At 51.1% G+C, this 24,676-nt stretch overlaps 14 protein-coding genes across 14 annotated transcripts; 5 read left to right on the plus strand and 9 right to left on the minus strand.

Moving 5' to 3' along the window:
• Nucleotides 1-974: 974 nt before the first annotated feature.
• On the minus strand, nucleotides 975-3,001 carry MYCFIDRAFT_40556 (glycoside hydrolase family 78 protein; the record flags this gene model as incomplete). The annotated part of the gene is made up of 2 exons (XM_007928811.1): nucleotides 975-1,002; nucleotides 1,050-3,001. The coding sequence occupies 2 exons, from the start codon at nucleotides 2,999-3,001 to the stop codon at nucleotides 975-977; spliced, it is 1,980 nt and encodes a 659-aa protein (XP_007927002.1).
• Nucleotides 3,002-3,029: 28 nt separating this feature from the next.
• On the plus strand, nucleotides 3,030-6,930 carry MYCFIDRAFT_175849 (uncharacterized protein; the record flags this gene model as incomplete). Its single annotated transcript, XM_007929502.1, has 7 exons — nucleotides 3,030-3,080; nucleotides 3,109-3,126; nucleotides 3,183-3,249; nucleotides 6,638-6,680; nucleotides 6,713-6,742; nucleotides 6,769-6,789; nucleotides 6,828-6,930. 7 exons carry the CDS (start codon nucleotides 3,030-3,032, stop codon nucleotides 6,928-6,930), a joined length of 333 nt encoding a protein of 110 aa, XP_007927693.1.
• Nucleotides 6,931-6,990: 60 nt separating this feature from the next.
• Nucleotides 6,991-7,694, minus strand: MYCFIDRAFT_197460 (uncharacterized protein; the record flags this gene model as incomplete). Its single annotated transcript, XM_007929503.1, has 2 exons — nucleotides 6,991-7,391; nucleotides 7,445-7,694. The coding sequence occupies 2 exons, from the start codon at nucleotides 7,692-7,694 to the stop codon at nucleotides 6,991-6,993; spliced, it is 651 nt and encodes a 216-aa protein (XP_007927694.1).
• A 560-nt stretch (nucleotides 7,695-8,254) lies between these two features.
• Nucleotides 8,255-9,837, minus strand: MYCFIDRAFT_197461 (uncharacterized protein; the record flags this gene model as incomplete). The annotated part of the gene is made up of 4 exons (XM_007929504.1): nucleotides 8,255-8,326; nucleotides 8,768-9,324; nucleotides 9,485-9,567; nucleotides 9,740-9,837. The coding sequence occupies 4 exons, from the start codon at nucleotides 9,835-9,837 to the stop codon at nucleotides 8,255-8,257; spliced, it is 810 nt and encodes a 269-aa protein (XP_007927695.1).
• Nucleotides 9,838-10,282: 445 nt separating this feature from the next.
• On the minus strand, nucleotides 10,283-11,410 carry MYCFIDRAFT_82235 (uncharacterized protein; the record flags this gene model as incomplete). The annotated part of the gene is made up of 2 exons (XM_007929448.1): nucleotides 10,283-11,263; nucleotides 11,366-11,410. The coding sequence occupies 2 exons, from the start codon at nucleotides 11,408-11,410 to the stop codon at nucleotides 10,283-10,285; spliced, it is 1,026 nt and encodes a 341-aa protein (XP_007927639.1).
• A 271-nt stretch (nucleotides 11,411-11,681) lies between these two features.
• Nucleotides 11,682-13,834, plus strand: MYCFIDRAFT_88353 (uncharacterized protein). The gene is made up of 6 exons (XM_007929506.1): nucleotides 11,682-11,830; nucleotides 11,884-12,188; nucleotides 12,381-12,439; nucleotides 12,494-12,618; nucleotides 13,372-13,439; nucleotides 13,489-13,834. The coding sequence occupies exons 1-6, from the start codon at nucleotides 11,804-11,806 to the stop codon at nucleotides 13,688-13,690; spliced, it is 786 nt and encodes a 261-aa protein (XP_007927697.1). The 5' UTR covers nucleotides 11,682-11,803; the 3' UTR covers nucleotides 13,691-13,834.
• MYCFIDRAFT_175852 (uncharacterized protein) lies at nucleotides 13,820-16,275 on the minus strand (the record flags this gene model as incomplete). The annotated part of the gene is made up of 11 exons (XM_007929507.1): nucleotides 13,820-13,845; nucleotides 13,875-13,943; nucleotides 13,977-14,018; nucleotides 14,047-14,128; nucleotides 14,158-14,371; nucleotides 14,400-14,461; nucleotides 14,482-14,493; nucleotides 14,518-14,553; nucleotides 14,584-14,677; nucleotides 14,701-16,119; nucleotides 16,151-16,275. 11 exons carry the CDS (start codon nucleotides 16,273-16,275, stop codon nucleotides 13,820-13,822), a joined length of 2,181 nt encoding a protein of 726 aa, XP_007927698.1.
• Nucleotides 16,276-16,763: 488 nt separating this feature from the next.
• MYCFIDRAFT_197465 (uncharacterized protein) lies at nucleotides 16,764-17,540 on the plus strand (the record flags this gene model as incomplete). Its single annotated transcript, XM_007929509.1, has 1 exon — nucleotides 16,764-17,540. One exon carries the CDS (start codon nucleotides 16,764-16,766, stop codon nucleotides 17,538-17,540), a length of 777 nt encoding a protein of 258 aa, XP_007927700.1.
• A 310-nt stretch (nucleotides 17,541-17,850) lies between these two features.
• On the minus strand, nucleotides 17,851-18,505 carry MYCFIDRAFT_88356 (uncharacterized protein). Its single transcript, XM_007929510.1, has 2 exons — nucleotides 18,376-18,505; nucleotides 17,851-18,325 (listed from the first exon to the last, which is right to left on the minus strand). Exons 1-2 carry the CDS (start codon nucleotides 18,425-18,427, stop codon nucleotides 17,931-17,933), a joined length of 447 nt encoding a protein of 148 aa, XP_007927701.1. The 5' UTR covers nucleotides 18,428-18,505; the 3' UTR covers nucleotides 17,851-17,930.
• A 195-nt stretch (nucleotides 18,506-18,700) lies between these two features.
• MYCFIDRAFT_211591 (uncharacterized protein) lies at nucleotides 18,701-20,127 on the plus strand. Its single transcript, XM_007929511.1, has one exon. The coding sequence runs from the start codon at nucleotides 18,742-18,744 to the stop codon at nucleotides 19,915-19,917; it is 1,176 nt and encodes a 391-aa protein (XP_007927702.1). The 5' UTR covers nucleotides 18,701-18,741; the 3' UTR covers nucleotides 19,918-20,127.
• On the minus strand, nucleotides 20,095-21,043 carry MYCFIDRAFT_183074 (uncharacterized protein). Its single transcript, XM_007929512.1, has 3 exons — nucleotides 20,987-21,043; nucleotides 20,534-20,934; nucleotides 20,095-20,285 (listed from the first exon to the last, which is right to left on the minus strand). Exons 1-3 carry the CDS (start codon nucleotides 21,033-21,035, stop codon nucleotides 20,274-20,276), a joined length of 462 nt encoding a protein of 153 aa, XP_007927703.1. The 5' UTR covers nucleotides 21,036-21,043; the 3' UTR covers nucleotides 20,095-20,273.
• Nucleotides 21,044-21,222: 179 nt separating this feature from the next.
• On the plus strand, nucleotides 21,223-21,933 carry MYCFIDRAFT_52659 (uncharacterized protein). The gene is made up of 4 exons (XM_007928858.1): nucleotides 21,223-21,311; nucleotides 21,363-21,409; nucleotides 21,462-21,527; nucleotides 21,579-21,933. The coding sequence occupies exons 1-4, from the start codon at nucleotides 21,279-21,281 to the stop codon at nucleotides 21,601-21,603; spliced, it is 171 nt and encodes a 56-aa protein (XP_007927049.1). The 5' UTR covers nucleotides 21,223-21,278; the 3' UTR covers nucleotides 21,604-21,933.
• A 205-nt stretch (nucleotides 21,934-22,138) lies between these two features.
• Nucleotides 22,139-23,031, minus strand: MYCFIDRAFT_82248 (uncharacterized protein; the record flags this gene model as incomplete). The annotated part of the gene is made up of 2 exons (XM_007929460.1): nucleotides 22,139-22,965; nucleotides 23,019-23,031. The coding sequence occupies 2 exons, from the start codon at nucleotides 23,029-23,031 to the stop codon at nucleotides 22,139-22,141; spliced, it is 840 nt and encodes a 279-aa protein (XP_007927651.1).
• A 177-nt stretch (nucleotides 23,032-23,208) lies between these two features.
• On the minus strand, nucleotides 23,209-24,662 carry MYCFIDRAFT_175855 (uncharacterized protein; the record flags this gene model as incomplete). Its single annotated transcript, XM_007929515.1, has 8 exons — nucleotides 23,209-23,233; nucleotides 23,264-23,350; nucleotides 23,401-23,437; nucleotides 23,461-23,481; nucleotides 23,527-24,433; nucleotides 24,460-24,487; nucleotides 24,522-24,594; nucleotides 24,635-24,662. 8 exons carry the CDS (start codon nucleotides 24,660-24,662, stop codon nucleotides 23,209-23,211), a joined length of 1,206 nt encoding a protein of 401 aa, XP_007927706.1.
• Between the last annotated feature and the right edge of the window lie 14 nt (nucleotides 24,663-24,676).

The following is a 24,676-nucleotide window of genomic DNA, read 5'->3' on the forward strand; positions in this document are numbered from 1 at the left end:
AGGAACCGGCGCGACCGCTGCTGGCGTTGTGCCAAAGAAGCCGATTTGATATATTCTACGCTCATGGGCCAACTATTTGATGTATTGGCCAGCGGCAATTCTTCCCTCAATGCTGTGAATATCATCCTTGCGTTGCCGTGGATCACGAGGCGTATGGACCATTGACCGCCTACCCCAGATCACACGAAGACAAGGATCACAAATTTGACTCGAAGCAATACTATCTGCGAGGGGCGCCGAAGACACAGGGCGAAGACGCAACATGCGACCCAAATCCTTTGTGGTCATGAGCCGTTTGGACGACTTGAGGCCAGGTCGAGCATTGCATTCTCGGTCCTTTCTACTCTCCGCTACCGATTCGCATATCCATATTCAAGCGATGCCAGGTCACTTTCCTGATGGCACGCAAGGAACCCATAGTCCTGCACCGCCTCCATATCAGGGCCAGAACTCCCAATCACTCGAGAGTCAAGAGAAGTCAGATGGTTGGCAGGTTGGAGCCCATGCTTCGAATTCGCATTCCGTGGCGGAGAATGGGGCGATTGCTGCTTTGACGGATGGGAGGAGTACGGATATGATTTTTTTTTGCCAGCAGAAAGGTGGGAGGACGGTGATGACGACTTTTAGTGGGGATAGTTTTGGGGATTTTGTGGGGGATGAGAAGAATTTGAATTCTGCGAATTTTGGGTACGGGATTGCGGCGGCGTGGGATGGGAATCATGGTGGGGCGGTGGTGAATCAGAATTCGTCGAGTGCGGAGGAATTGCTGTTTAGTAGTGTTGCGACGAATGGGCAGACGCAGAATTGGAGTACGAATACGGGGAGTGATTGATGAGGGGGAGTGGGTTCTTTTTGAGCTTCAGCGCGGCGTTCTGCATATTGCGTAGGTTTCAGATCAACAGATATGGTTCGGTCATTATTTGTACAGAACTCATTGAGCCATTACCATCACCTTTCCTTCACCGCCCTCAATCTCAACCCTCGAACCAACTTCCATCTTCCCTCCACTACTAGCAACCACTTTCCCACCACCTGCTCCTCCATCCAACTCCGGCAAAACAAGCACCCCCTTCGTCCCCACCGGCGTACTCCAAGCAAGACTATAGCCATCCTCCGTCAAATTCCACCCGGCCCAAAACTTCCCCAACTTGGTCACAAACCCACCCTCCACACTCCTCAAGTCCCCAAACTGAGGCTTCAACATCCACCTCTCACCCACCGGCCCCGTAACGCTCAACCCCAAAACATAATTCGTAAGCGCACTCGTCGGCCCAGAACTCCAACCATGCGCATGACTGGTATAACTCGCATCATAAGCATAACCGCGATAATTCCTATACGCGAAACTCCCATTTGTTAAGAAGCCTTCTATGACGGTGGATTGCGTTCCGTTGGGGTGATTGAGATACCAGCCCCAGCAACGACGGATGAGTTCTAGTGCACGAGCCGTTTCGCCGATTTCGAAGTGTCCTTGGATTTCGAAGGAGGAGATGAAGGGGGAGATGTGATGGGGGAGTTCGGGGGCTTCGGCGCCACGTTTTTGCCAGCGGGTTGTGAGGCGGTTGGAGATTGAGGTTGCGAAGGTGGTGTTTGGGGAGACGAGGTTCCATAGGAGGGCCATGCTGTTTGCGTCTTGGGGGAAGAGGGTGGTGTCTGTGGTGGTGTTGTCGCGGAACATGAGGTAGCTGCCGTCGAAGAGGTGGGAGAAGATGTTGGACTTTAAGGTTGAGGCTTGAGAGGTCCATTTGCTGCTTAGATGGGGTTTGTTCAGCCAGGAAGCGAGGTCGGCGCCGGTTAAAAGGGTTTTGTAGAGGATCATATTGGGTTCGCTGCCGTTACCACTGGTGGACTGTCGGGCCCAGTCTCGTGTGCCTGTTACGTTGAGCAGGCCTAGAGGTTGCAGTACCTTGCCGTAGATGTAGTCCATGGCTCGTTGGTAGCTCGCCCAGTTGCTCTCAAGCCAGGCTGTGTCGTTGGTGTAGAGTACATAATGGTATGTACCAATCATCGTCCAGCAATGGTAGGTATCACTGTTCAGTTGCAATAACGGTGGGCCGGATTCTGGAAAAGCACCAAGCTCGTTCTGGTTGTCATACATAACCTGCAGCGCATTGCGAACGCTTTCGAGATCATCTCCAATCGAGTAGAAAGCTGAAGGTACTGCGATGCCCATGTCTCCCGGCCATACGGCTCGATCTCGTTTGGCGCCATCGACGATGACCGTCGTGCCATTCGACAGAGTGCCATTATTTGCCCAGCCAGATTTCAGACCTCTTCCGGCTACAATCCAGCGTCCAGTATTGGTTGGAACGTAATTGGTCTGCAGAGTGTAGGCGCCACTATACCAGATCTTGTTGAGCATCTCATCACTGCAATGGAAATATCCCTGGTAGGCTCGAAGGTTCGACCATGTCGGTTGGAAGGCAATCTCTAGAGAAATGTCCTCGAGCGTGAGAGCAGTTGTTCCATTCGTTTCGTTCGTAGCCAGGAAGAGCGTGAGATACCTGAAGCCGCCACGCAGATGTGGCAGGGACATTTGGTAGGAGTGTTCGCCATCGGACGCAAAATCATCATACAGAGCTCCATCATCGCAGGCCCGATCTCCGACACCTCTCGAGAAAGCACCATTACTTGAGTCACTGGCTAGACCAACCCATTCGCTTGATTCTGAGAATGCCAGTCCGAGTGCTCCGGCACCTCCCGAAGTTGAATACTTGACGGTCACAATGCCACCAACTTCCTTCCCGAAATCGTAGACGTACGCTGAGCCGTTGCTCGCGAGCGTCACAGTCGCCGGGTAGGAAGAAAGCTTTTCCAGACCCGGATAGCTCAGCAAGGTCGTTGGCGCTACAGTCCTTGATGAAGGCGCATATATATTCTTTTCCCAAGGTCCTGGAAACGCAGTCTCATTCGGTCCGGAGCATTCGGTGTCTCGCCAACATGACTGCGCTGCTGTCACGGTGAGTAGCACACTGAGTGGGATGAGCAGCGTCCGCAGCATGTCATGTCATGGGAAGAGAGACGGAGCGATGCCGTCTACAGATACCTGGTCTATATATGTACCTCGCATGGCTGTCCATGTCTCGCGGCAAATTACGCCGAGCGAAGGTTGGGAGTTACCGTAGAGTGGGGCGCGACTATTCGTAAATCAGCTCCGGCTATTCATAAATCAACGGACCTAGGGCCGCTCCGGTCTCGGTGAGACCATATTGTTAGTAATCCACATAGAACAACATCGCATAAAGACTTGTAATGCCTATGCTAGCTGTTTAGTAGAATAATAACGTAGGAAAGAAGAATTAAGTAAATTAAGTAAATAATAGACGTAGAATTCCGATTCTAAATTCGACACTATAGCTAATCCTAACTGTTCTAGGCATACTGCCTGCCTAGCAAATGAGGTTCTACGACCCTCGCATTAACGTATAGCTCCTACTATACGATCTTAGTATATTCTAGCATTACTACTAGCGCTATAGGTACTAGTAGAGTACTCGGAGTAGGCGGAGGTCCTTCCTAAGTAGGTAAATAAGTAGATATAGGGTTTCTATCGCACTACCTATGCCTATAATAGCTAGAGTAGCAGTCTACGTTATCTTTAACGCACTTGCACCTCCTATAGGCCGTTTTATATATACAGCCCTTACGTAAACGTTCTCGTAGTGCTAGTAGCGGTAGAATAGGCCTCCCCGGCTTAGCCTGTCTTATCGCTTCTTGCTAGTTAATAGCGGCCTATCTAGCGGCCTGTCTAGCGGCCTATCTAGCGGCCTGTCTAGCGGCCTATCTAGCGGCCTGTCTAGCGGCCTGTTTAATTAGCTTAGGTCTAGTTGCCTTATACCGAGTCGACCGTATAAGCCGCTTATTAATCCGCTTAAGTAGCTCTAAGGTACGGTAAGTGCTAGTCTCGTTACTATTATAATTAGTCCTTAGTATTCGCTAGTGCTTCTCGAATATACGAATAGTAAGAATGCCGGTTACAGACTCCTTAAGTGCTAGCATCTAGTATATACAATTTAAGCTATAGACCCTCCGATAACACTAGGTACAATCTAATAGCGTATAACTATTAGACTTCCGCTTCTCGAGCTCGGCGCGTACGAGAGCCCTTCGCTCGGCCGCTTTACGTAGAGCGAAGGTACTAATATAGCTAATAACTTCGGTATAGAAGGGGTCGTTAAAGAATACTATTACTAGTCGTATAATCTCGAGTCTAACTATTGCCTTATAGCGGTTAACCTAATAGTAGAAATAGGGTACTATTCGGTTAATAAAGCTATAGATATCGTTCCTATAGGTCGTTAACTATGCCTTAATACTAGTATAGCAACCTTTAACTAGCGACGTTATTATATTGCTAAAATAGCGTATTCTATCGATCTAGTATTTAACACACTGTTCTCGATAGATCTACTAAGTGTCGGCTACGTATTAATATAGTATATACTACGCCTCGTTATCTAAGTAGTTACGAGCTAGTTTACTATTGCTAGCGGCAATCTTGCCCTCCTTAAGATGCCGATAGTTGCTAGTAAACGAGTCGATAGACTAAGAGTCGATAGTAGCGCTAAATAGGTCTATAAAGTCCTATGCCGCTTGACTTAATAGCCTACGCCTTATTAATAGATTAGGAGGTCTAGTACTAAGGAAGGCCTTCGCATTAGCTTCTACTGCGCGTTTAATATACTAGCGATAGAGCTAAGTACGTAGGTAAAGCTAGTCGCTTGCTAAGGCCTTTATTAATGCCCTATTACGGTCGTAGATAACAAGACGAGGCTCTTCTACGCCGTATTCCGATAATAACTCCTATATATAGCTAATAGCTACTAAATACTATTTAGTAGCCTGTCTAGGTATAAATATAAGCGCTAAGGGGAAGGTCTAGTTAAATTGATTAAGTAAGGCGATTATAAGCAGCAGCATACTATAATCGTTAGTCTTGTAGGTGCAATTTATAACTATAATATCCGGACAATTCTTGTAGATACTAATTATCTTAGGGTACGAGAAATACAGCTATTCTAGCCGTTGCTTACCGCTTAGTCTAGTGCCGATAGCCTTCTGTACGAAGTAGTTCTATTATAGGAGGTCCTCGATCGTTTTGTCTACTACTAACTTGCTAGCGAGTCTCAATTTCTTAGCCTTTTGCTAGGCATTTGAGATGTCTCGTAAAGTGGCTAGTACGACTACCGAATTTAGCCCTCCGCTCGAGAAACGAGCCTTAATAGCCGTCTTAATCTGTCGATTAGAAGCACTAGCGGCTCGTAGATTAAGTATCTCTTAGACAATCTCCGTAGTACGGTAACGGCGTCAGTAGTTAGCTAGTGCTATAGGATTGACGGCTAGATAGTTATAGCTATTGCTATTAAATATTACGGTCTATTAGCAGTTGCTAGGATTAGTCGAGTCTTTAGCTATTATCGTTACGGACTATAGATAATTGTATAACTTAGAGCGCCCTTTACGCTACTTTGCTATTAGATTAAGCCGTCTTCGCTCTTCTAATTTATCTCTCTTAGCTTATCGTAGAGTAGGTATTAAATACCTAGTATAGCGGCGTTAGAAGGTCTATACAATATAGTCTATATTAAGTCGGTTGCCTTACTTCTTCGTCTCGAAGCCCTTCTCTAGGGCAAACGTATCTATATACTCTTTAGTATTAATAACACTGTTAAATACCTAGTTCTTAGGGTTCTTAATAGTTGCGTATAGTCTAGGTTCGTAGGCCTCGGTTTCTAACTCGCTCTAGTTACTATATTCGTCGTTGTTGCTAAAGTTATAGAACCTATTAAGTTTTAATTTCTAGGAGAGGTTACTATTCTTACTAACTAACCCCGCTAGCACCGCCTTTACCGTTGTTACTGCTACTATTACTGCTTAGCGGTATTAACGGCGGCGGCAACCTCTTACTACGTACGCCGCGTAGTATAAAACGAATAGCGGTATAGCCTGCCTTATACTAAGCTAGCAAATTATCGAGAAACGGCAGTATTAGGTTTAGTGTCTTAAAACTAGTATCTAGCTTACTAGACAACTAGGTTTCGAGACTATCGTATCTAGTCTTATACTCGAAGCTAATATACCGCTAGCAATACGAGCGCTCGCTTTCCGCTATATCTTCCTAGAAGTCTAAGAGAAACTGCGTTAAATAGCAGCGATCGATGCTATAGAAGTACTCGTAGCCTACTATATCCTTAGGTCTATATACCGTCTCGATCTATAGTTCAAGGCCTCCGAGGTTACCTAGCTTCGGCTCTTATACCGGCTATAGCCTCTTACTACGTATCTCTTGAAACTAGCGCTTTCTTAGATTATATAGCTTAGGAGATAGAGCGGCGGCGGCGGCGGCGGCGGCGGCGGCGGCGGCCTCGGTTTGCAGCTACGTAGAAGGGCTTAATAATATAGCTAATATGGGGTATAGAAGGGCGGCGATAGAATAGCGACAATAGCGATAGTAAGGTATATATAATAGCGACGGTAAGGTAGAAAACAGCTATCTAGCGGTGGAGGACATAACTAACAAATTTGCCTTAGGCCTCCTCCGCGATCGGACGACTGATTTATGAATAGCCGGAGCTGATTTACGAATAGTCGCGCCCCGTAGAGTAACAACCACGCGATATTCAAGACCAGAAATGAGTATGCCATAGTAAACCTCACCTCACACCCTCACTGGAACGAACGTGAATTTCTATTCGTATCATGCATGCATAAGCTGGCCTCCAGGACTAGCGATACACTTGAAGTGTGTGTGTTCGATGGTCTATTGAGTGTCTACGGAAGAAGCGAGAAGTCGCTAAATAGGGTGCCGCGTGTGTGCACGGACCTAGGCATATACCTCAGGATTCAACTGATACTATAGCTCAGAGCCGGAGCGCAGCAGTCGTATCTCCCATATTCTCCCCCGCCATTTCCAAAGACGCCGCCCGCTAAGAAGACACTAGAGATACAGCAGAAAGAAGTCGGAGTGGTAGCAAAGCTCGCCTGCTCGCCTCACTTCTCGCCACCAGCAGCTTCCTTCTTGATCTCGCCCTCTGCCGTCTTCTCCTTCTCAGCGCCCTCCTTAGTCTCGTCGTCCTTGGCCGGAGTGTCCTCCTTCTCTGCCTCCTCGTCCTTGATGACCGGCTCCGACTTGGCAGCAGCAGCGCCCTTCTTGACAGCGCCCTTCTTGACTGGGGAAGCCTTCTTCTTGCTCTTGGGAGATCCATCGCCTGGCTCGGCCTCCTCGTAGTCGCTGCCCTTCTTGGTCTTCTGAGGAGTGCGCGCCTTCTTGGCCGGAGTGCCCTCCTCGCCGCCGTCGCCACCCTCCTCACCGTCAGCGTCCTTCTTCGTGCGCTTCTTAGGCGTGGTGGTTGCGGAGCCGGCTTCCTTCTTCGGCTTCTGCTGCGGAAGAACTAATCAAGGGTCAGCATTGATGCTGCAGGATCAAAGCATGCGCAACACTCACCGATGCTCACTCCTGGCTCAATCTTACCCATCTTCTTCTTGAGCTCACCCCACTGATTCTGGGCGGTCTTGCGGACCTTGAATTCGCCGACTTTCATGAAAAAGTCCATATCGAAGTCTGGGCTGGTCTTGTTCATGGTCGCTGCGGCGGCCACAATGTTCTTGATATCCTTCTCTGTGAAGACGATTTCGTTGACTGGTGCCGTGGCCTCTGTGGCGCCAGATGGGGCCGGAGTGTTCTCAGCAGACATGTTGCTTGAGCTCTGTCTTGACTTAGCGTAAGCGATGCCAGATAGAGACCAAGGACTTACAACAGTAGTGAAGAGTAGATGGGAAGGTGAAGTACTGTTGTTGGAGACTGTGGAAGTGGTTGGAAGTTTTCGAAGCTGGTCGATTGCTGGTCTTGAGTGGTTTGTCTGAGGGAAGAAGGAACAGGTCTCAGAGGTGGGCGAGAGGCGCGTTTTGTACTGCCGGCGGTCTCTGACGACTGTCTCAAACCTCACCTGCATGTGTTCTTCGGGCCTGCATGCTATTGGTCTGTCGAGTGACCGGAACAATAGCACAGGCACTTCACTTAAGCAGGCGCTGACATCCTATTGTCCCAGCTTGCCCCAACTTATTGTGTGGGCTCGCCATACAAATTTTGGGTGCGGATTGGGATGGAGTCAAGGAATTGCCTATTGTCACGGGCATGACTGAATTGCAGGCCCAATAAAAGTGGATCTCAATCCTGCAAAACCTCACTTCGATGTAGGAAGTGGTGAAAGGCACAATGCATTTCCCCATATCTGGTCCGTGCGCCCCCGTCACGTCACATGCTGTTGCGCAACCCAAGAATGCTGGAAGGGGTCCGTGGCCTGTATCCTGGCGCAATGAATGAATGCTGTCCATCAGCAGTCAGGCCGATGTCGCGTTGACTGTGTTTGCTTTTGACGTGGCGCTTCGGGCAAGAGATGCCAAAACAGATGACTACCACAGATGACTTCCCGACGAAGAATGGGTGTGAATGTTGTGATCTTCTGTGGAATTGTATGATCTCATTCCGTGTCGAGAGCACTCTGGAATTCTCGCTCATTTGATCTACGTTCCTCTGTGCCAACACTTCGATGAGGCTATTGTGGCCGGCGGGTATCATGCGGAGCAGCCATGTCCGTCCCAAAGAGCAAAGCAACCGCAAATCCTGGTGCTCTACGATTCGAGTCATGAAGAGCAGTCAGACAAATACCCGTCTGTATCGCTCAATCCAAGAACGTATGCGCTTCGATGAAGCGAGGAGCTAAGCATTGCGCACCGCCTCCCGGACGGTGGTGGCTCCCATACTTACGTAATTTAGTCCATGTTCCTCAGCAGTCAGGCCACCCGTTGGGTCGTCTGAGTTCGCTGGAGGTCCGAATGGCATAGGCTCGACAGCAACAAGAATTGCAGCGCACAGGAATCGCAGCGCCTGCAACTGCGTCGTGGTTGAGCTCGAAGCGGACAGTGGTAAGCTCCTGCCAAACACAATAGCTTCGATTGTATCGTGAAGAATAGGAGGACTTTGTATCTCTCTGAGTCGCCCGAGCGTTTCGACGGCTTGATAGCCTAGCGGAAGGACGTTGGTGACTTCCACACCTAGAGGCTCGCCGATCTTCTGCTGGTTGACGACATGATCGCAGATGCTGAAGATTTGCCGGAGCGCCTCGCAGGATGGCGCTGAGGAGAGTGGAGACCCCTCTGAAAGCCACAGCGTGCGCTCGAGTGTTGCCTGACCAGCGGCCGCAACCGAGAGTGGTGAAGGGTCGACACTGTTGATCGACGAGAATGGAGAAATGACGAAGCCGCCGAGGACACGATGCAAGATCTTCCTCAAGTCGGACAGCGTGTTGGAGTCCTCCGTTTGTGCTGCTGTCGGGTGTAGCTGCGTTGAAGACCAGGATGGTGTCCGTCTGAGCGAAGGGGGACATGTGTGTGGTCTCGTCCTTGTCGTTGGTCGTGATGGCAGTGGGCTTAGAGACCATGGTGAGTGAGAGGTATGATGAGCTTTATGCCGAGACGAGTGAACCATGGGTGCTCGCGTTCTGTGAGCCATTGTTGCTGGCCTTGCTGTAGCCCATGGCGTAGCAGTGGTTGACCAGGTCATCTGCGCTGCAAAATCGTACAGCACAGGGACTCCCCAGTGGCTACAACCAAAAGATGTGATAGCAACTCCGCATAGCTGCTCAACGCATGTCTTCATTGATGAACTCCCAGTTCAGTGTACCAATCAGTATACCATGCATGAGCTCGATGATGCAGCACTCTTGATGCCACATCACACCCGTCAGACTTGAGTGATGAAGTGACGCTCGAACAGGCAGGAGCGGCCACGTTGGGGACTTGTTGCGCGAGCGGAGAGGCAGTGACCTGAGTAGCCATCTTTGTTACTCACTGTGCCGTTGACGTGGATCTTGTGTTTGAGGTGAGGTTGTGGAAGAGGGTGAGAGGGTGTGTGCGATGCCTAGCCGATGATCATGCGGCATAGCACAGGCCGACCAGTAGCGTACGCTGCAGTCTGTAAAAATGATATCAGTAATCGTGTACATGAAGAACATGGCAGACGACATACCAGCGGCTGTGGCATAGCACGCCATCAAGGCATAGCAGTTGTGGAGGTTGTGTGTTGTCGGTGAAACCAGTCGCCGGCCACTGCTTTATGCAAGGCTGCGCCTGTTCACGTGGCATTGAGCTAAGGCAGTCACGAGTGGCAGTGAGGCACGAGATCTGATCTGATGTCCGCATCACACAGGTGAGGACCACGTTGAGGCCAGAAAGGGGTTTGCGAAGAAGGTCCAGGAGATAAAGGTTATGAAGTGAAGTGTGCTCAGTCCCTCCAATTGATGAGCACTTCATCCGTTCTGAAGCGCTGAGTGCACTGGGTCTTCTCCAGAGGGGTCCTATAGCCCATCTCGTATTGCAGAAGTCCAGCATGAGCAATCATAATGCCGTTGTCAATGCAAAAGCGCTCGTCGGTAGCGTATACGCTTCCTCCTCGCTCTCGTGCCATCATGCCCATCATCTCTTGCAGCCGCAGATTGCACCCAACTCCTCCAACGATCAGTACTTGAGAACTTCCGACGTGTGCCATAGCTCTCTCAGTGATCTCTACCAGCATTGCGTAGACTGTCTCCTGCAATGTATAGCACAAGTCTTCTTTCGTGATGGCCTCTCCACTCTCCTTGTCCTTCCAATCCTCTCCCAGCTTGCCGGCCATTTCACCTACTGCCGTCAAGATACCTGAAAATGAGACATCCATTCCTTTGACGGCATACGGAAGCTCGAGAAGCACTTTGCCCTTCTTCGCCAGCTGCTCAATGTTATATCCTGGTGCTGGATCATTGCTGATCTCTAGCACTCTTGCAAACCGATCCAAGCAGTTTCCCACAGCGATATCCAACGCCTCTCCAAATATTCGATAGCGCTGTGCCGAGTAGGCGATGACTTGAGTATTTCCTCCACTGACATACAACACCACAGGGTTCTGTGCGCCAGTGATCGCTCTTCCCATCTCAATGTGTCCCACGCAGTGATTTACTCCGACCAGCGGCTTGTTCCATAGTTGTGAAAGCATTCGAGCTGCAATGGCAACGGATGACAGAGGTGCACCCATGCCCGGTCCTTGCGTGAAGCATATGCAGTCGATGTCCTCGATCTGGATCTTGGCCTGCTTGATAGCTTGTTTGACTAATCGAACGACCCATCTTCGGTGATGGATCGCTGTCTCCTTTGGCAGAAAGCCGGTGCCTGGCGGGGAGACATAGGTATGTCGAAGATTGCTCAGGATTTGTGTAGGTTGTGAATCGACCTTTCGTCTCGCAGCATACGAGGATTCATCGTCGGAATGTGCGCTGTCGTGGGGTGATGGAGGATCGAGCAGTGCTGATTCTGGGTGGTATATCACACCCACGCCCAGCTTGTTGGCCGAGCCTTCAAGACCCAGTGCGATAGGCATGCTGGCGACGTTTCACGCTGTTTGGACAGTGTAGGTGAATAACGTCGGTGTTTCGCACATGAAAATCGCTTAGTCAGCCCGCAGAGCCACGATCTCCGCCCAGGACCGGACCGGACCGGCTGTGGCAGGAACGTCATCCACAGATCGGCAGTCAAAGCCGCAGCCGCGACCTGAACGACGCGGCCTGTCGAGACATTTGCTTGCTTGCGGGCCATCGCTTGTTTCTACGCTGAACGAAACAACATTCACTGCAACTCCACTCCCACCTCTCATACTGACCGCGCCGGCCGGTCACAGCACTCCGCACGTTCAATCGCCCCGTCGTATTCCTCACTCCCATACAGCAGCATCGTCCCCGCCGGCGTACGAAACAGAGCACAATTCTGAGCCAACATGTCGTGGTCCGGCTTCAAGAAGAATGTCAGTGCGAGACATACAGAAGATGGCTACGGACAAGGCTGATGATCTTCCAGGTCGGCCGCGCGACGACGCAGGTCATGATGAAGACAGGCCACGTCGAAAAGACCAGCGACCGCGAATATGAAGTCGAAGAACGCCGCTACCGCACCCTCGAGTCTGCCTCGCTGCGATTACAGAAGGAAGCAAAGGGCTACCTCGACTCGTTGCGAGCCATGACTGCCTCCCAGATGCGCATCGCCGAGACCATTGACGCTTTCTACGGCGACAGCGGCGCATCAGACGGCGTCAGCAGAAGCTACAAGCAGGCCGTGGAAGATCTCGACGCAGAGACTGTCAAGGCGCTTGATGGGCCTTATAGGTGTGTCACCCAAGACCCCGGGATTTTGGATATGGTCCTCTTTGATGAAGAGCTGGGAATCTACGACCATGAAGTTTTGGCTGGCATTGAGGCCGAGCTGAACTTCAAGGCGGGCAACAAGAGGACCTATACCAAAGGACTAAGTGGAGGAGATCTTGAGGGAGCGCAAGTGCTCATTGAGTCTATCTACAGGACAACCGTGCTGGAGCCCATCAATCGCTTTTGCGCCTACTTTCCCGACATCAACGAATGTGAGTAGACATGTTCTATCAATCCTCTCTGATCCGTGACTAATGAATGTCTAGGCATTAAGAAGCGAAACCACAAAATGCTCGACTACGATGCCATGCGATCGAAAGTCAAGAAGCTTGTGGAGAAGCCGGACAAGGATCCCTCCAAGCTCCCACGCACGGAGAAGGAGACTGAAATGGTAATGGATGCTTCCACTTTTCTTCGCACCGACCACTTGTTTGACAGCCTTCCCACCTCGCCAAAGAAGGAAGATTTGATGTTTCTTTCGCCACCAAAAGCGCTTGATGGGCTCAAGCAGAATGACAAGATTGCCAAGCTGCAGGCCGACGAGGATGCTGCGATGCGGAGTGTAGGATTGAGACGGAAGTCGAGCATGATGGGTAAAGTCAGTCGTCTGGGCAGTGTTGTTCGCAACTCGTGGACTGGCACGTCTCCGACACATGAGGCGTCTTCCGAGCACAGCGACGAGGTCCATCTGTTGAAGCCACCAAGTCCGGCTGTCCGCCCTTCATGGGCCTCTTCTCGCAGCGGTGACTTCAACATGCCGATGTTGCGAGAAGCTTCCTCGGAGGACCTGGGCTCTCCGACTTCACCATCTCCTCGCACCGCTATCAAAGCTCATCGATTGGCTCCGAGTCCTCGCCACGCAAGCGTCCCACTTCCAACAGTGCGCATGCGAGACTTCGCTTCAACTCCCACTCCGCATCAGAAAGAGAAGGAAATGCGTGGCTCAGCTAGTCTGAAGCGCCACAATGGCATCAGCAGCACAGCAGCTACGCCACCCAGGCGCACCAAGAGCGTCGCCACTGACAGCACCAACAGTCACCCTCGTCTAACTCCTGCGCCCTTCTTCAACCCGTCAGAATTGGAAGAGATCATGCGACCATTCAAAGAAAAGTTCATTCAGGAACAAGCTGACGAACTCGCGCAGGCGAAAGTCGCATATGAACAACTTAACCAGCAGCTGACGGACGAGCTGCCACAATTAATAGACCTTCGGTATGTCACTTGTTGATCGGATGTCCCGCACACCTACTGACGTCTACAGGGTACCCTACCTCGACCCATCCTTCGAAGCTTTAGTCAAGATCCAGTTACGATTCTGCGCCGAAGCATACAGTCGGATGGCACAGGTACAGCAATATCTTGACGCATCAACGAGAGACCAGTACGCAAGCGGTGATCTGGACGCACGTGTGGAAGATGTTCTTGGGCAGATAAGAGAGCTCAGCATTGCAGGCACGGTCTAAGAGACGCGTGCGCAGTGAGAGGCCTATGACAATGTTATGAGATGAGACATGGAACGGAGTTGATGAGAGCGAAGAAAGCATGTTGCTCGCAAATGAAGCGTAATTCAATCGCCTAGTACTACCACAATTCTAGTGCCTGTGCAGAACACGGTTACCTTTTCTTCAGAGGCAACTCCTCTTTTACGCCAGACAGCTTCACCTTCACGACCCGCCATTCCGTGGATGATTGCAAAGTTCAAATTCCTTCGAAAAGCTCAGCACCATCGCAATTTGAAAGTCGAGCAACCAGCACGAGCAGATGCGGCTCCAGCGCGCATCTCGACGCACACTCCTGTCGCCCGCCATTTACCTCGCACTCGTGGCCATCGCGATTGGCATTCCATCCACGCTGGAACTCCTTAGCTCGCCATCATCTCGATCCTTCAGGCAGCTTCGTCCCTTTGAACAGTGTCTGATCCCATTGTGACATGACCTCGACTCGGCCAAAGTAATCGGATTGTCCAAAGAAGTCCGATCACGATAATCAAGCCCATATTCGGCGCAATAGTGTTTGGAGTTGAAGGATCGTAATCGTCGTCAGGAAGTTGTGGTGCTGACACTGAGAGGGCGGTGATTATTAAGGCCATTTTTGGTTGATAGATTGGTTGATAGATTGGTAGGTTGATAGATTGAGGTTTCTTGCTATGAGTTGTTCTTGCATGGGAGGGACATGGGAGGATTACATGTATTTATATGGGATAGAGTGATGCTTACCTTAGCTTTGGGTAAAATCTATTTGGTTGGTGGGTCACGAGGACTGAGGACTGAGGACCAAATTAAATTTACACATCGTGGCAATCAGGATAGCTATGCATGTCCACCTGCTAATTACAAAGTGCTTCTTTCTTGTCAACTATCTGCTGGACTTCTGATGATGTTTGACCAGTGCATTCAAGATTTGCGAACATCACAGGACGCTCTGGTCCCTCAAGTTCTTCGTTCACATGTCTTATGGGTTCTCAAATCTCCACCTTCCTCGACAGATCACTGCCCTCTCTTGCTGGACATGGTGCACATCCTCTGAATGATGAAATTTGGCAATATTATTGCTCTGTGAATCCGTTGAGTGATGATCCGAAGCGGAATGTCGAATATGGGAGTTTTGCTGCTGTGGTATCGATGATCCGTCTCTGATGGCAATGTTTAGCATTTGAACGTCTTCGCTTGGTCGATCTTCATCTGAAAAGGATATGCGGGTGAATTTGGAATCTGTAGAGTCCTCGCTGTAAGCACCCATGCTAGCATCAACCCGACCCGTTGTGTTCTCTTGAGAGTCGGCAGCGTTTCTTGGTGGGTTTGATGATACGCGACAGCCAGTAGGGAAAAGTACTTGGACGTCATGATTGTTTTCGTGTGGTGGATCGGCGGCTGACAAAGATGTGGCTTCAGAGTCCGTATGATTGTCGTTTGCCTGGGCGTTGGTCTCAGAACCCTGTTGAGTATGAGTGGTCTCCTTCACGGGCAGATGCTGTGTCACAGTTTCAGACGAGTAATCTCCTCCAGTTCTTGTTTCGATGCTCGGTCTAGAGACTTCAGTCCCTACAAGTTCAGGGATTGCATTTGGATCGGTCATCCGAGTGTTTGGCTCATGCGTATAGCTCGGATGATCTGTGACCTCCTTTTCTGACTCTGCGACAGGGATACTTTCTGATTTCTCTTCTTCGCGGACAGCGCCCAAGAATGGATCATTTGCAGGCGATTCAACAATTGGTTTGAATCTGAGCCGGACTCTTACTGCCTCGTACGCATCGACCGGACTATATCCATACTTCTGCAGGTCCAGCTCAAGATATCTGACTGCTGTCGCTTTGGCATTGCCTTGCTGAATAAGGCGGTCCATCCCTTCCCTGGCCCAAGCAGAGCGGTATTCTAACACTGCCAGGAACTGGCTGATGTCTGCAGTGGCTTTCTCAATAGAGACACCCCACCTGGCCTGCCATTTCCTCGCCAGTCTCTGTATCGCTTTCTCTCGTGAGAATCCGTATCGAACAAGCCTTGAAACATATCTGACCATTTCAGAAGCCTGCTCTTCTGCCGCCAGTTCTCGGTCCATATCGACTTCACTCATGCGCTTCTTCGCCTTGTCTTGTTCTAGCCTGGTCTGGTGCTCGCTTTCCTTGGCCAATATTTCCTTGAGCAGCCGCATATGAGCTTGATCGCCTTCGCCATATATCGGAGGCATGAAGACATCAAACAGCCCCAGAAGGCAGTAAGCAGCGTCTATGTCGATGCGGCTGTGCGCTCTTCTCTCGAAGAAGTTGATTGTGTTCAGGGCAATGCTTAGTGATGTGAGATGATTCGAGGCGTAGAATCCGAGAGATGTCTCGTTCAGGAGGGATTCCCGGAGTGGAGCGGTAGAAGCCTGCTCCCAGATCATCGCCGAATGCGCACTTAACACTGCTCAGGACCAGGAGATTCGACTCAAAGAAGATCTTCATGGCCTCTCTACGAATGTCGTGACTGACAGCGAGGACTTGCCACTCCGGACGACGGAAGCCATGCTTGGTTGTTCGTGGACGATCGGTGACCAGCCATTTTCCGACCATGACATTTTCCCGCGACAGGCAAAACTTGTAGACCTTATCTCTAAGCTCTCTTTATAAGTCTCTGCAACGGAAGTGTTCTGCACGGGATCAGCGATGATTCAGTCGAGTAACAAATGCAGATACCTTGAGCAACAATGGAAGCTTCGATGCCAATGTTCATGGCCTGCAGCTTCGCAATTAGCTGCCGATCTACGGTGAGAGTTTCCTTCAGAGCTTGCACGGGATTCATCTTGATTCTGCTGCTGATCTCAGTGCTTCTGCGTCGCATGGACTCAGGCACTTAAGCTCGACCGGCTTTGTGCTCAGAAGCTGCGTTTGCTCTGAAGGAAGAGGGCTTTCAAGCCAGATCGGGTCCCCTCGAGCAATTTCGAGCGTTGTTTCAGAATGGCCTGCGCTCCAGTGATAGAACATGGCAGAAAGTCCCGGCCAGAGATAAAAGGCGCCAATGAACCTCAATTCTAGTGGGCGTTGGGCCAGACTTCATCAACATGACTTTCCGCGCGATACTCCTCGGCTTCCAGGGCTCCCCTCTCGTGCCTCAACTCGAATACGTCAACGAGAGGATGCTGTCCCTCGGCTGGGACTCCTACATCTACCTGATGCCCAGCGAGAGAAGCCGGGAAGCAGCCGCCAAGGAAATGGATGACGCCTTTCGCGATTTACAGCTCCATACCGACTCTGAAGATGACAAGCTGGTGGTCTTTTACGCTGGATACATTTGCGGTGCGATGGATGCCACCGCTCCGAACCGAGCTGCGATGTATTGCCACAGCGAAAGCACCGACTCCGCGAACCGGTCCGAGGTCGTGAATGTCAACATGACTCCTCGATTGCAGCGCTTGTGGAATGAAATGCCGAATGATGTGCTCTTGATCATGCAGACCCCTTGGAATGCGGCGCCCTGTGCGGTCCCAACTGCGACCATGCAGATGTGGGGTCTCCTGAAGCCAGAGGAACACGAAGGTCGAAATGTGCAAATGATGTCCATACTCTACGAGGATTCGCGGGCGCCGAGACCTGTTGCCGTCCATCCAGCTTACACGGCTCCACCTCCGCTTCATCTTCGGGAACCTGGATGGGATATCGGCGACAGATTGGTGACATTTGCGCGTCGAGGCGACTCTGTTCGACAACTCTTCGAGGAGCTGTATCAGAATTGGCTCAAATGGCAGACGAGTGCAACTGTCGGTATTGAACGGAGCCAAATACTTGTCAACACGCTTTGTGGCGACTCAGCGTTCTTTCGACTGACAAGCAGTGGCTGAGTCGGGACCTCAAAAGCTCACAGTACTAGGTCAGCAGAAAGGTCCGAGACCCTCACAGGAGTGGCATGACTTCCGTGCACGGTACAATCTCTCGCGAACTCAGATGAAGGACATCAGTAAAAGAGCCGGGAGCCTCTACCCCAACGAAAAGCTAATAGCTGCAACGTTGGAGGAAGGCCTCACAGAGTACCTCCGCGATAATCCAGGCATGCGAGGTGTCAGGGAATAGCGTACGCATATGTGCGTTGGGCACGGATGGTAGTGAAAGACCTAAGAATCAGCAGGAATGCGGTCTCTCCGACCGGCAAATAGGTGAGATGACAGATCTTACAGCTCAATATCTCGCTCAAACGCACATGCCAAACTCAAAGAAAAGAACAAGCCGCCGTCTCAGCTAAACACCACAGCCTTCTTGTCCAACGGTCGTCCATCAGGTCCGATCCCCTGCGCAGCAAACTGCCTCTCCGTATACAACCTCCTCGCCTCATCAAAATCGACGCCATGTCTCCTCATCAATCCATAAATCTCAGCCTTAGCCTCTCCCTCGAGACCACTCCTGCTATCTCCAGCCGTGATATTTTCGGAAATGTCGAAATCGCGAGAATGTAGGCCTTGTTCTGCGTCACTCTGAAAGCTGGTCGGGAGAGCCGAGTATCGCCAGCGATCGATGTATGCTGCGCCTCGGTCGTAGATGTTGTAGGCCCAGACTGGGATCTCGCCGGGTGCGGTTATGTAGGGTATTGGAGGAGCATAGGGTTTCCAGGTGTTGCGGGTCACGTAGAGGACTAATAACACTTGGTTAGCCGGAGATGTAAAAGCTATGCGACTGACTTACTGGTGGCTATTACGAGGAAGGCAAAGCTGAAGGTGTAGAAGTAGAAGCCCATGATTGCTGGTCGCTGGAGTGGTTGTTGAAGTCAAGAGGCAGTTTATGAGAAGACGGAGAGAATTCCGATGAAGGGCAAGAGCGCCCTCTGCCGCTATCGTGACATGCACAGGTGATTATTGTATAAGGCAGTTCGCAACCTGGTGGTGTCACGTCCGCAATGCATACAAGGGAGTCGTCAGCGCGCGCCGCTGCCGAGCAAGCCGAGCCGAAGCTTTGAACCTTTCCATCTCCAAAGTTCTTGCATGTGAATCTCAACTTTGCGCCAGAGCATCTCCACGCACATCACCTTCGCCGATCTCCCATTTCGCCAACATGTCCGGCGCGCGACACTGGGAGCAAGATAAGGACAGTACGCTCTACATCGGAAACCTCGACGAACGCTGCAGCGATGCATTAGTATGGGAATTGATGCTTCAAGCTGGACCTGTGATCAACGTGCATTTGCCAAAAGACCGCGTCACGCAGTCGCACCAGGGCTATGGCTTCGTCGAGTTTGGAAGTGAGGATGACGCAGATTACGCAGTCAAGATCATGAACCAGATACGACTCTGGGGCAAACCCATTCGAGTCAACAAGGCCTCTGCAGATAAAAGAGGCGGCGAGAATGGCGCAGGATTGGGAGGCGGACAGGGAGTCGGCGCAGAACTTTTCGTGGGTAACCTGGACAGCATGGTAGACGAGAAGGTCCTATACGACACATTCTCACGATTTGGTCCTCTCCTCGCAACACCAAAGGTTGCACGAGACGATGCAAACCTCAGCAAAGGCTACGGCTTCATATCCTACTCCACCTTCGAGTCTTCTGACGAAGCCATCGAACATATGCATGGGCAATTCCTCATGAACAAGGAGATCACAGTACAATACGCCTACAAGAAGGATGGAAAGGGTGAACGACACGGAGACGCAGCAGAACGAGCGCTGGCAGCACAAGCAAGAAAGCACGGCGTGGAAGTACAAATCCCAGCTCTGCCCGCAGCACTGGTCATGCCGAGCAACACTCCTTCTGCTCCAGCCGCTATGAACGGCGGATATCCAGGCGTCGTACCAACTGGCATGCCACCACGACCCACACCGCAACCTCCTCCGGCATACGCAGGGTATGGAGGGTACGGCGCTCCTCCAACACCAACAGGCTTCGGCCAACTCCCCACGCCAACCATGACAGGAACAATCCCGAATGGTAGCTATCAACATCCTCCACCTCAACCTCCTCCACCAAGTCGTCAATACAACCAATCACCACTCCAAGCACCACCTTCAAACGCAGGACTACCAGCTCGCCCGCCACCTTCTCATGGTGGGTATGGAGGTCCTCACAATTTACCTGGAATGCAACAGCCATTTCAAGGTCAGGGTGGCCCTCCACCACCTCCTGCAGGTTTCCCCGGTGCGCCGCCGTCAGGTCTGCCTCCTATGCCGAACATGCCGCAAGGTTTCAGACCACCGCCGCCTCCTGCGGGCTTTCCGTCGGGTGGATCACGATAGGGTCGTGGATCTCATTCTAGACAGAGTTCCAGGAGTAGTCGGAGTGGGAGCGAGGGACCGAGATATTATGAGTGAGTGAGGCGGGCATTCAAGTCTGAAAATTAGCGAGGCGTTGTGGATTGGGAAGGGAAAGGAACTGCATGAAAACGGCGTTGACCGAAAGTAGCATATGGGATTGCAGAACACGCGCTCTCACGCGCCTTTTTTTTCATTTCATGCTTTCTCGACTGATCTCTAATCTAGCATTCCAGCATGTGCCTGCCTCATCTGCCCAGATCATATCCCAGCGTCTTGTTCGTTCGATCGTTCGTCCGAGCCATCACCAGCGTGGATTCAGCTCAAGTTAGAAAGCTCGTTCATGCCTCAGCTATAAGAAAATGACGCATTGTTAGTACAATTCACGCCAAAGTCAAAAAAACATCACATCTCTCCCAAAAAAGTCTTCAGCAGCTTTCTTTCCCGTTCTGAGACCCGGTTTTTCAATGCTAGGCTGGCATAATTTGGTCGAAACTTGTGTGACGGACTCAGTTGTCTGGAGTTAGTTTGAGAAACTTACCCTGGAATAAAATCATTAGCATATCACACCTAACAAATCAAAGGATTCTCGAAATCATACCTGTTGTGCCTGACCCTTACGTCCTCTGGGCTTACTCTTACTCTCCTTCTTGTTATCCCTCTGACTCTGCTTGATGGCACTCGCTCTCTGGACGGCCTCCGCGCGGAGATCTGGACGATATCCCTTCTTCGCGGTGGAGTTGACAATGCTCTTGTACAGCTTACGCGACGGGGTAGAAGACTTGAAGGAAGAGGTGTGGTAGGATTTTGCTGGGCGGTTGGAGTTCTTTGGGAGCTTGGTGGTCAAGGTAACGGTGTTGTCGTCTGGTTGGATACCGATTGCTTGAGCATTGGCGTAGCCTGAGTATTTGCGAGAATGCTTGTTGGTGAGGTTCAATGGGTCGCGGGAGAATTGCACGCCGCCGGATTGCTTGCGCTTGACGAGGAAGGAGTTGTTGGAGCCTTTAACATAAGTAAGGAGGTGGATGGGGGTATCGGGGGTTGGGGAACGTACGGGTGACCTCCCAGATGAGGTCGTTGCTCAGGTTCTCGTAGGCAGTCATGTTTGCGGTATTGTTTGGCGAGATACTGCTGTCGTTCAATGCGCTGGTGGTGGTTAGAGCTGCCAAATCTCAGTGTGGGCGGCTACTCCCGGTCGGAGTCGGCGATCTGTTGCTTGGCAAAAATCAAGAGACGTCCGAGCTTTGCTTGAACTTCGTGAAGTCTTTGGCCGCAAACTCTTGCGATCTACACATCACCACAATAGCCTGTCACGAGTTTTCAGGCCAATAATCCAATCGATCAAAATGGCGTGGCTGGCACTGTCTGAGGAGAGCAAGGTATGCGATGGGAAACGCTCAGCTCGGGATGGCAGACTGATCATTGAACAGGAGCGCCTTGCACGAGTTATCGACTTCTCCAGAATAGCGGTCCATTAGTACGATCTTCTTATTTACAGTAGAAAGAGCCATATATTGACGAACTGGCAGTGGCTACCTCCCTTTGATCATCTATCTCGGATACACACGAAGCAACCCGAGACCTTCCCTCATCCGGTACGCTTTACAAACAGTTTGGCAAGGAGGACATTTGCTGACTAGGTCTAGCCTTTTCTCTCCGCTTGCACAATAGACGATGGCTGCCGTAAAAGACGAAAGATGTATTATCAATGGCATGGATACCAGGCTTGGGATAGGCATGAGCTGGGAAGTGCATAGCAAGGCGTTACGGAGCTGCCTTCTGTACAGATACCACATCAATCACCACTGTTGAAGCATTGAAACGAGAACTCTTCGACCCGCATTAGCTGACGAGCGATGGAGGACGCGGAGTGACCCGTCCAAGCCAATAATCAAATCAGCATGTTAGGACACCAGGATCGCCAAGTGTGCAGGAGAGAACCACAAATGGGTGACCATCTCATCACTAGTCAATTCGAAGAGTATGCTTCAAACCACTCACAAAAAGTACATCCCCTCGCAGAAACTCAATTCAAGCCATGTACATGTAAGAGCTGCTTACACCAGCTAGCAAGCCACTTAGCATTGCAATGCGCCCTCCAACACACCAAATGGGTACGTTGATGTCTCACAAATCCAGTCCCCCGTCCTTTAAAAGACGCACAGTGACTTTCCCTCCCATCCAAGCCTGCACTCGGCGTCTCCGCTTACTGACCACCTTTCTTGAGGTCTTTGATCTCCGCCATCATTTGCAGCATCATGCTTTGGTTCTGGATCATCATAGTCATAACCTGCTCGTTGAAATTTGGACCGGAAGCCGGCTGTGCTGGGGCGATGGGCGGCACCGGATCCGGAGCAGTGGCAGGACCGGAAATGATTTGAGCAGGGTTGGCGGCCTCGGGACCTGATGCTGGGATAGATGTGGTGATTGCAGGTGATGCTCTTGTATGAGCGCTTCCATCTCCAGCGGGCAAACTCCTTACTCGCAAATCTCTCGGCTCCCTCACAACGATCATCTCTTCTCCGTCTGAGTCCACCTCCACGACTCGCGGACCCATTGGCCTTCTTTGTCGACGGCCCTCTGCAGGTTGATGAGAAAGTCCAGTTACATGTCCCGGCTTCTTAGCCTTCATTCGCGCTGTGCCCGCTTTCTTCTTCAGCGCAAGAGCAGCCTGGTGTAAGCTGACAATCTTCAGCAGGACGGTTCGTAGATGCTTGTGCAGCTCTGGCGGCTGCGTGCCTTCGGCCCAGCGAGATCCGCTCAGCATCTCACTGCAAGCGACGTCGTGGTCGATCACAGACTCCCAGAGCGCGTCGCGGATCCGCTGCTTCTTGTCATCTTCGAAGTTGTGTGTAGCTTGGCCGAGGAGTATCACGCCGTCGTAGAGCGGTTTTTGCATGTGATCCTTCACGACCGCTTTGAGGTGGACGAGCTCTTCGCGCGTGCAATGCAGGACGTATAGCATCTGTTCATTGGAAGTGCCCGCGGCCCTTGTGAGTCGTGGCGTCGCTTGCCTCGCGAGTCCTTGGCCAGCTGTACTACTATCAGTGTGAAGCTTTTCACGTTTTCTCATGCCATGCTCTCACTGCTTCGGCCCATGCTTGCACGATGTACTCGACGCTGTGTTCCGTGTTTGAGAAAACGATTTTGTATTAGTAGACAGCGATCAAAGCTGCGTGAACATGATCGTGGTACGGTCGACGAATCAAAACAACCGTAACCGTTGAGAGATGCATGATCAGTCGCGTAGCGCGATTGCCACAACGAGTTCAGTGATTAGGTCTGTCGCGAGCTCACTTGACTGGACTCTTTTGAACCTCACCAAGCTCACTTGGAGCAAGAGACATCACTGCGACGATTCGCCGACGAACGCCTCGCGGAGAAACTGGCCAACGTACGGACAAGGTCGATGGAAATGCTTGCGACAATACTCCTCGGTCCCTATTAAAATACAATACAGATACTGACGCTATGGCAGGCCAGCTGAATCTCCCGAGTTCGTATACTAAATTTCATCCTCCCGAAAACAGGTCTTGTTCTGGTCCCGACCTTAGCGCCAGACGAGCGTGAAAAAGAAAACGAATGCTCAGTCACCAGTCAAATCAATAGTCTGGCCATTAAGAGAAAGATTTGCGAAAGGCTTGCCGTCCTCGAGATCGTCCAAGTCCATAGTCTCGGCGACCTCCTTCTTAAAGGCCAGAATGGGCTGAGAGTCGTCGAGAACGATAACGTTTGGTTTGCGCTTAGGAGGAGGGTCGACTTCCTCAATGTCACTATCGGGGTCGTAAACGGGAGCTCTCGGGCTTCGAGACTTGCTGCTTGAGCCAAGCGATCGACTCATGCTGGGACGAGCAGAGAAGAAGCGTTGGCGGCCTGTGCTTGGAGTAGCGGTACTGTCGCCGAAGTCTGGGCAGATGCCTTCTTCGAGGTAAGTTGGCTCCGGGCTGGTGCGGCCATAGGCTGGGTAGGGGCGTTCTTCGTGGCCAGAAACCGGAGTGTTGCGACCATATGCAGGGTAGGCCTCGTTCTCAGGCCCTGAAGAGCTCTCTCTAGCCTTGGCAGCTCGACGTGCTCGACGCTTTTTCTCTCTACGAGCCTCTCGACGCTCCTCCTTCTCATCAGCAAGGCGCTTTCTCTCAGCAGTATTCCTCGCTCTGGCAGCAGTACTCTTCCATGGCAAACCAAGCTTTTTCTTGCAATTCGAGATCTTGGTTGCAAGATCTCGTGGCTTTTCATCGTTACCTTCCCATCGAGCGCCGCTAAGCATCTCTTCGAATACCTCACTATGCGCGGCCATACGATTCCAGAGGGCGTGAAAGTGAGGTCTGTTTCGGTCTTCTTCCCAAGTGGTGGGGAAGGGCTTGCCGTCGTAGTCGTTCCTCTCCATAAAGTCCTTGAGATGCGCTCTGAGGATGCGAAGCTCGACTTCGTCGCATTTGAAGTAGTGCATGATGTCGGCATTCGAATAGAAGACCCAGTCTGGGAGCTTGTGGTTGTCGTTCTGGAAAGTCTTTTTTAGCAACGTACATTAGTACAGAAAGTGGATACAGTATACCTGATTGTTGTTCATTCCATTGCGATTATTTGACTGAGTCGACCTACTCGAGCCACCACCGCCACCACCTCGACGCTGATCGAGGCGCGGCACAACGCTGTGCTCACCTTTGAATTTGTTAGCAATGAGCGTACGATGATATATGACGGTGCTTACGCTTCACTAATGGAGCCATAGCGTGCCGATGAA

The sequence above is a fragment of the Pseudocercospora fijiensis genome (assembly GCF_000340215.1).
Source record: "Pseudocercospora fijiensis CIRAD86 unplaced genomic scaffold MYCFIscaffold_5, whole genome shotgun sequence".
NCBI classification, from domain to species: Eukaryota; Fungi; Ascomycota; class Dothideomycetes; order Mycosphaerellales; family Mycosphaerellaceae; genus Pseudocercospora; species Pseudocercospora fijiensis.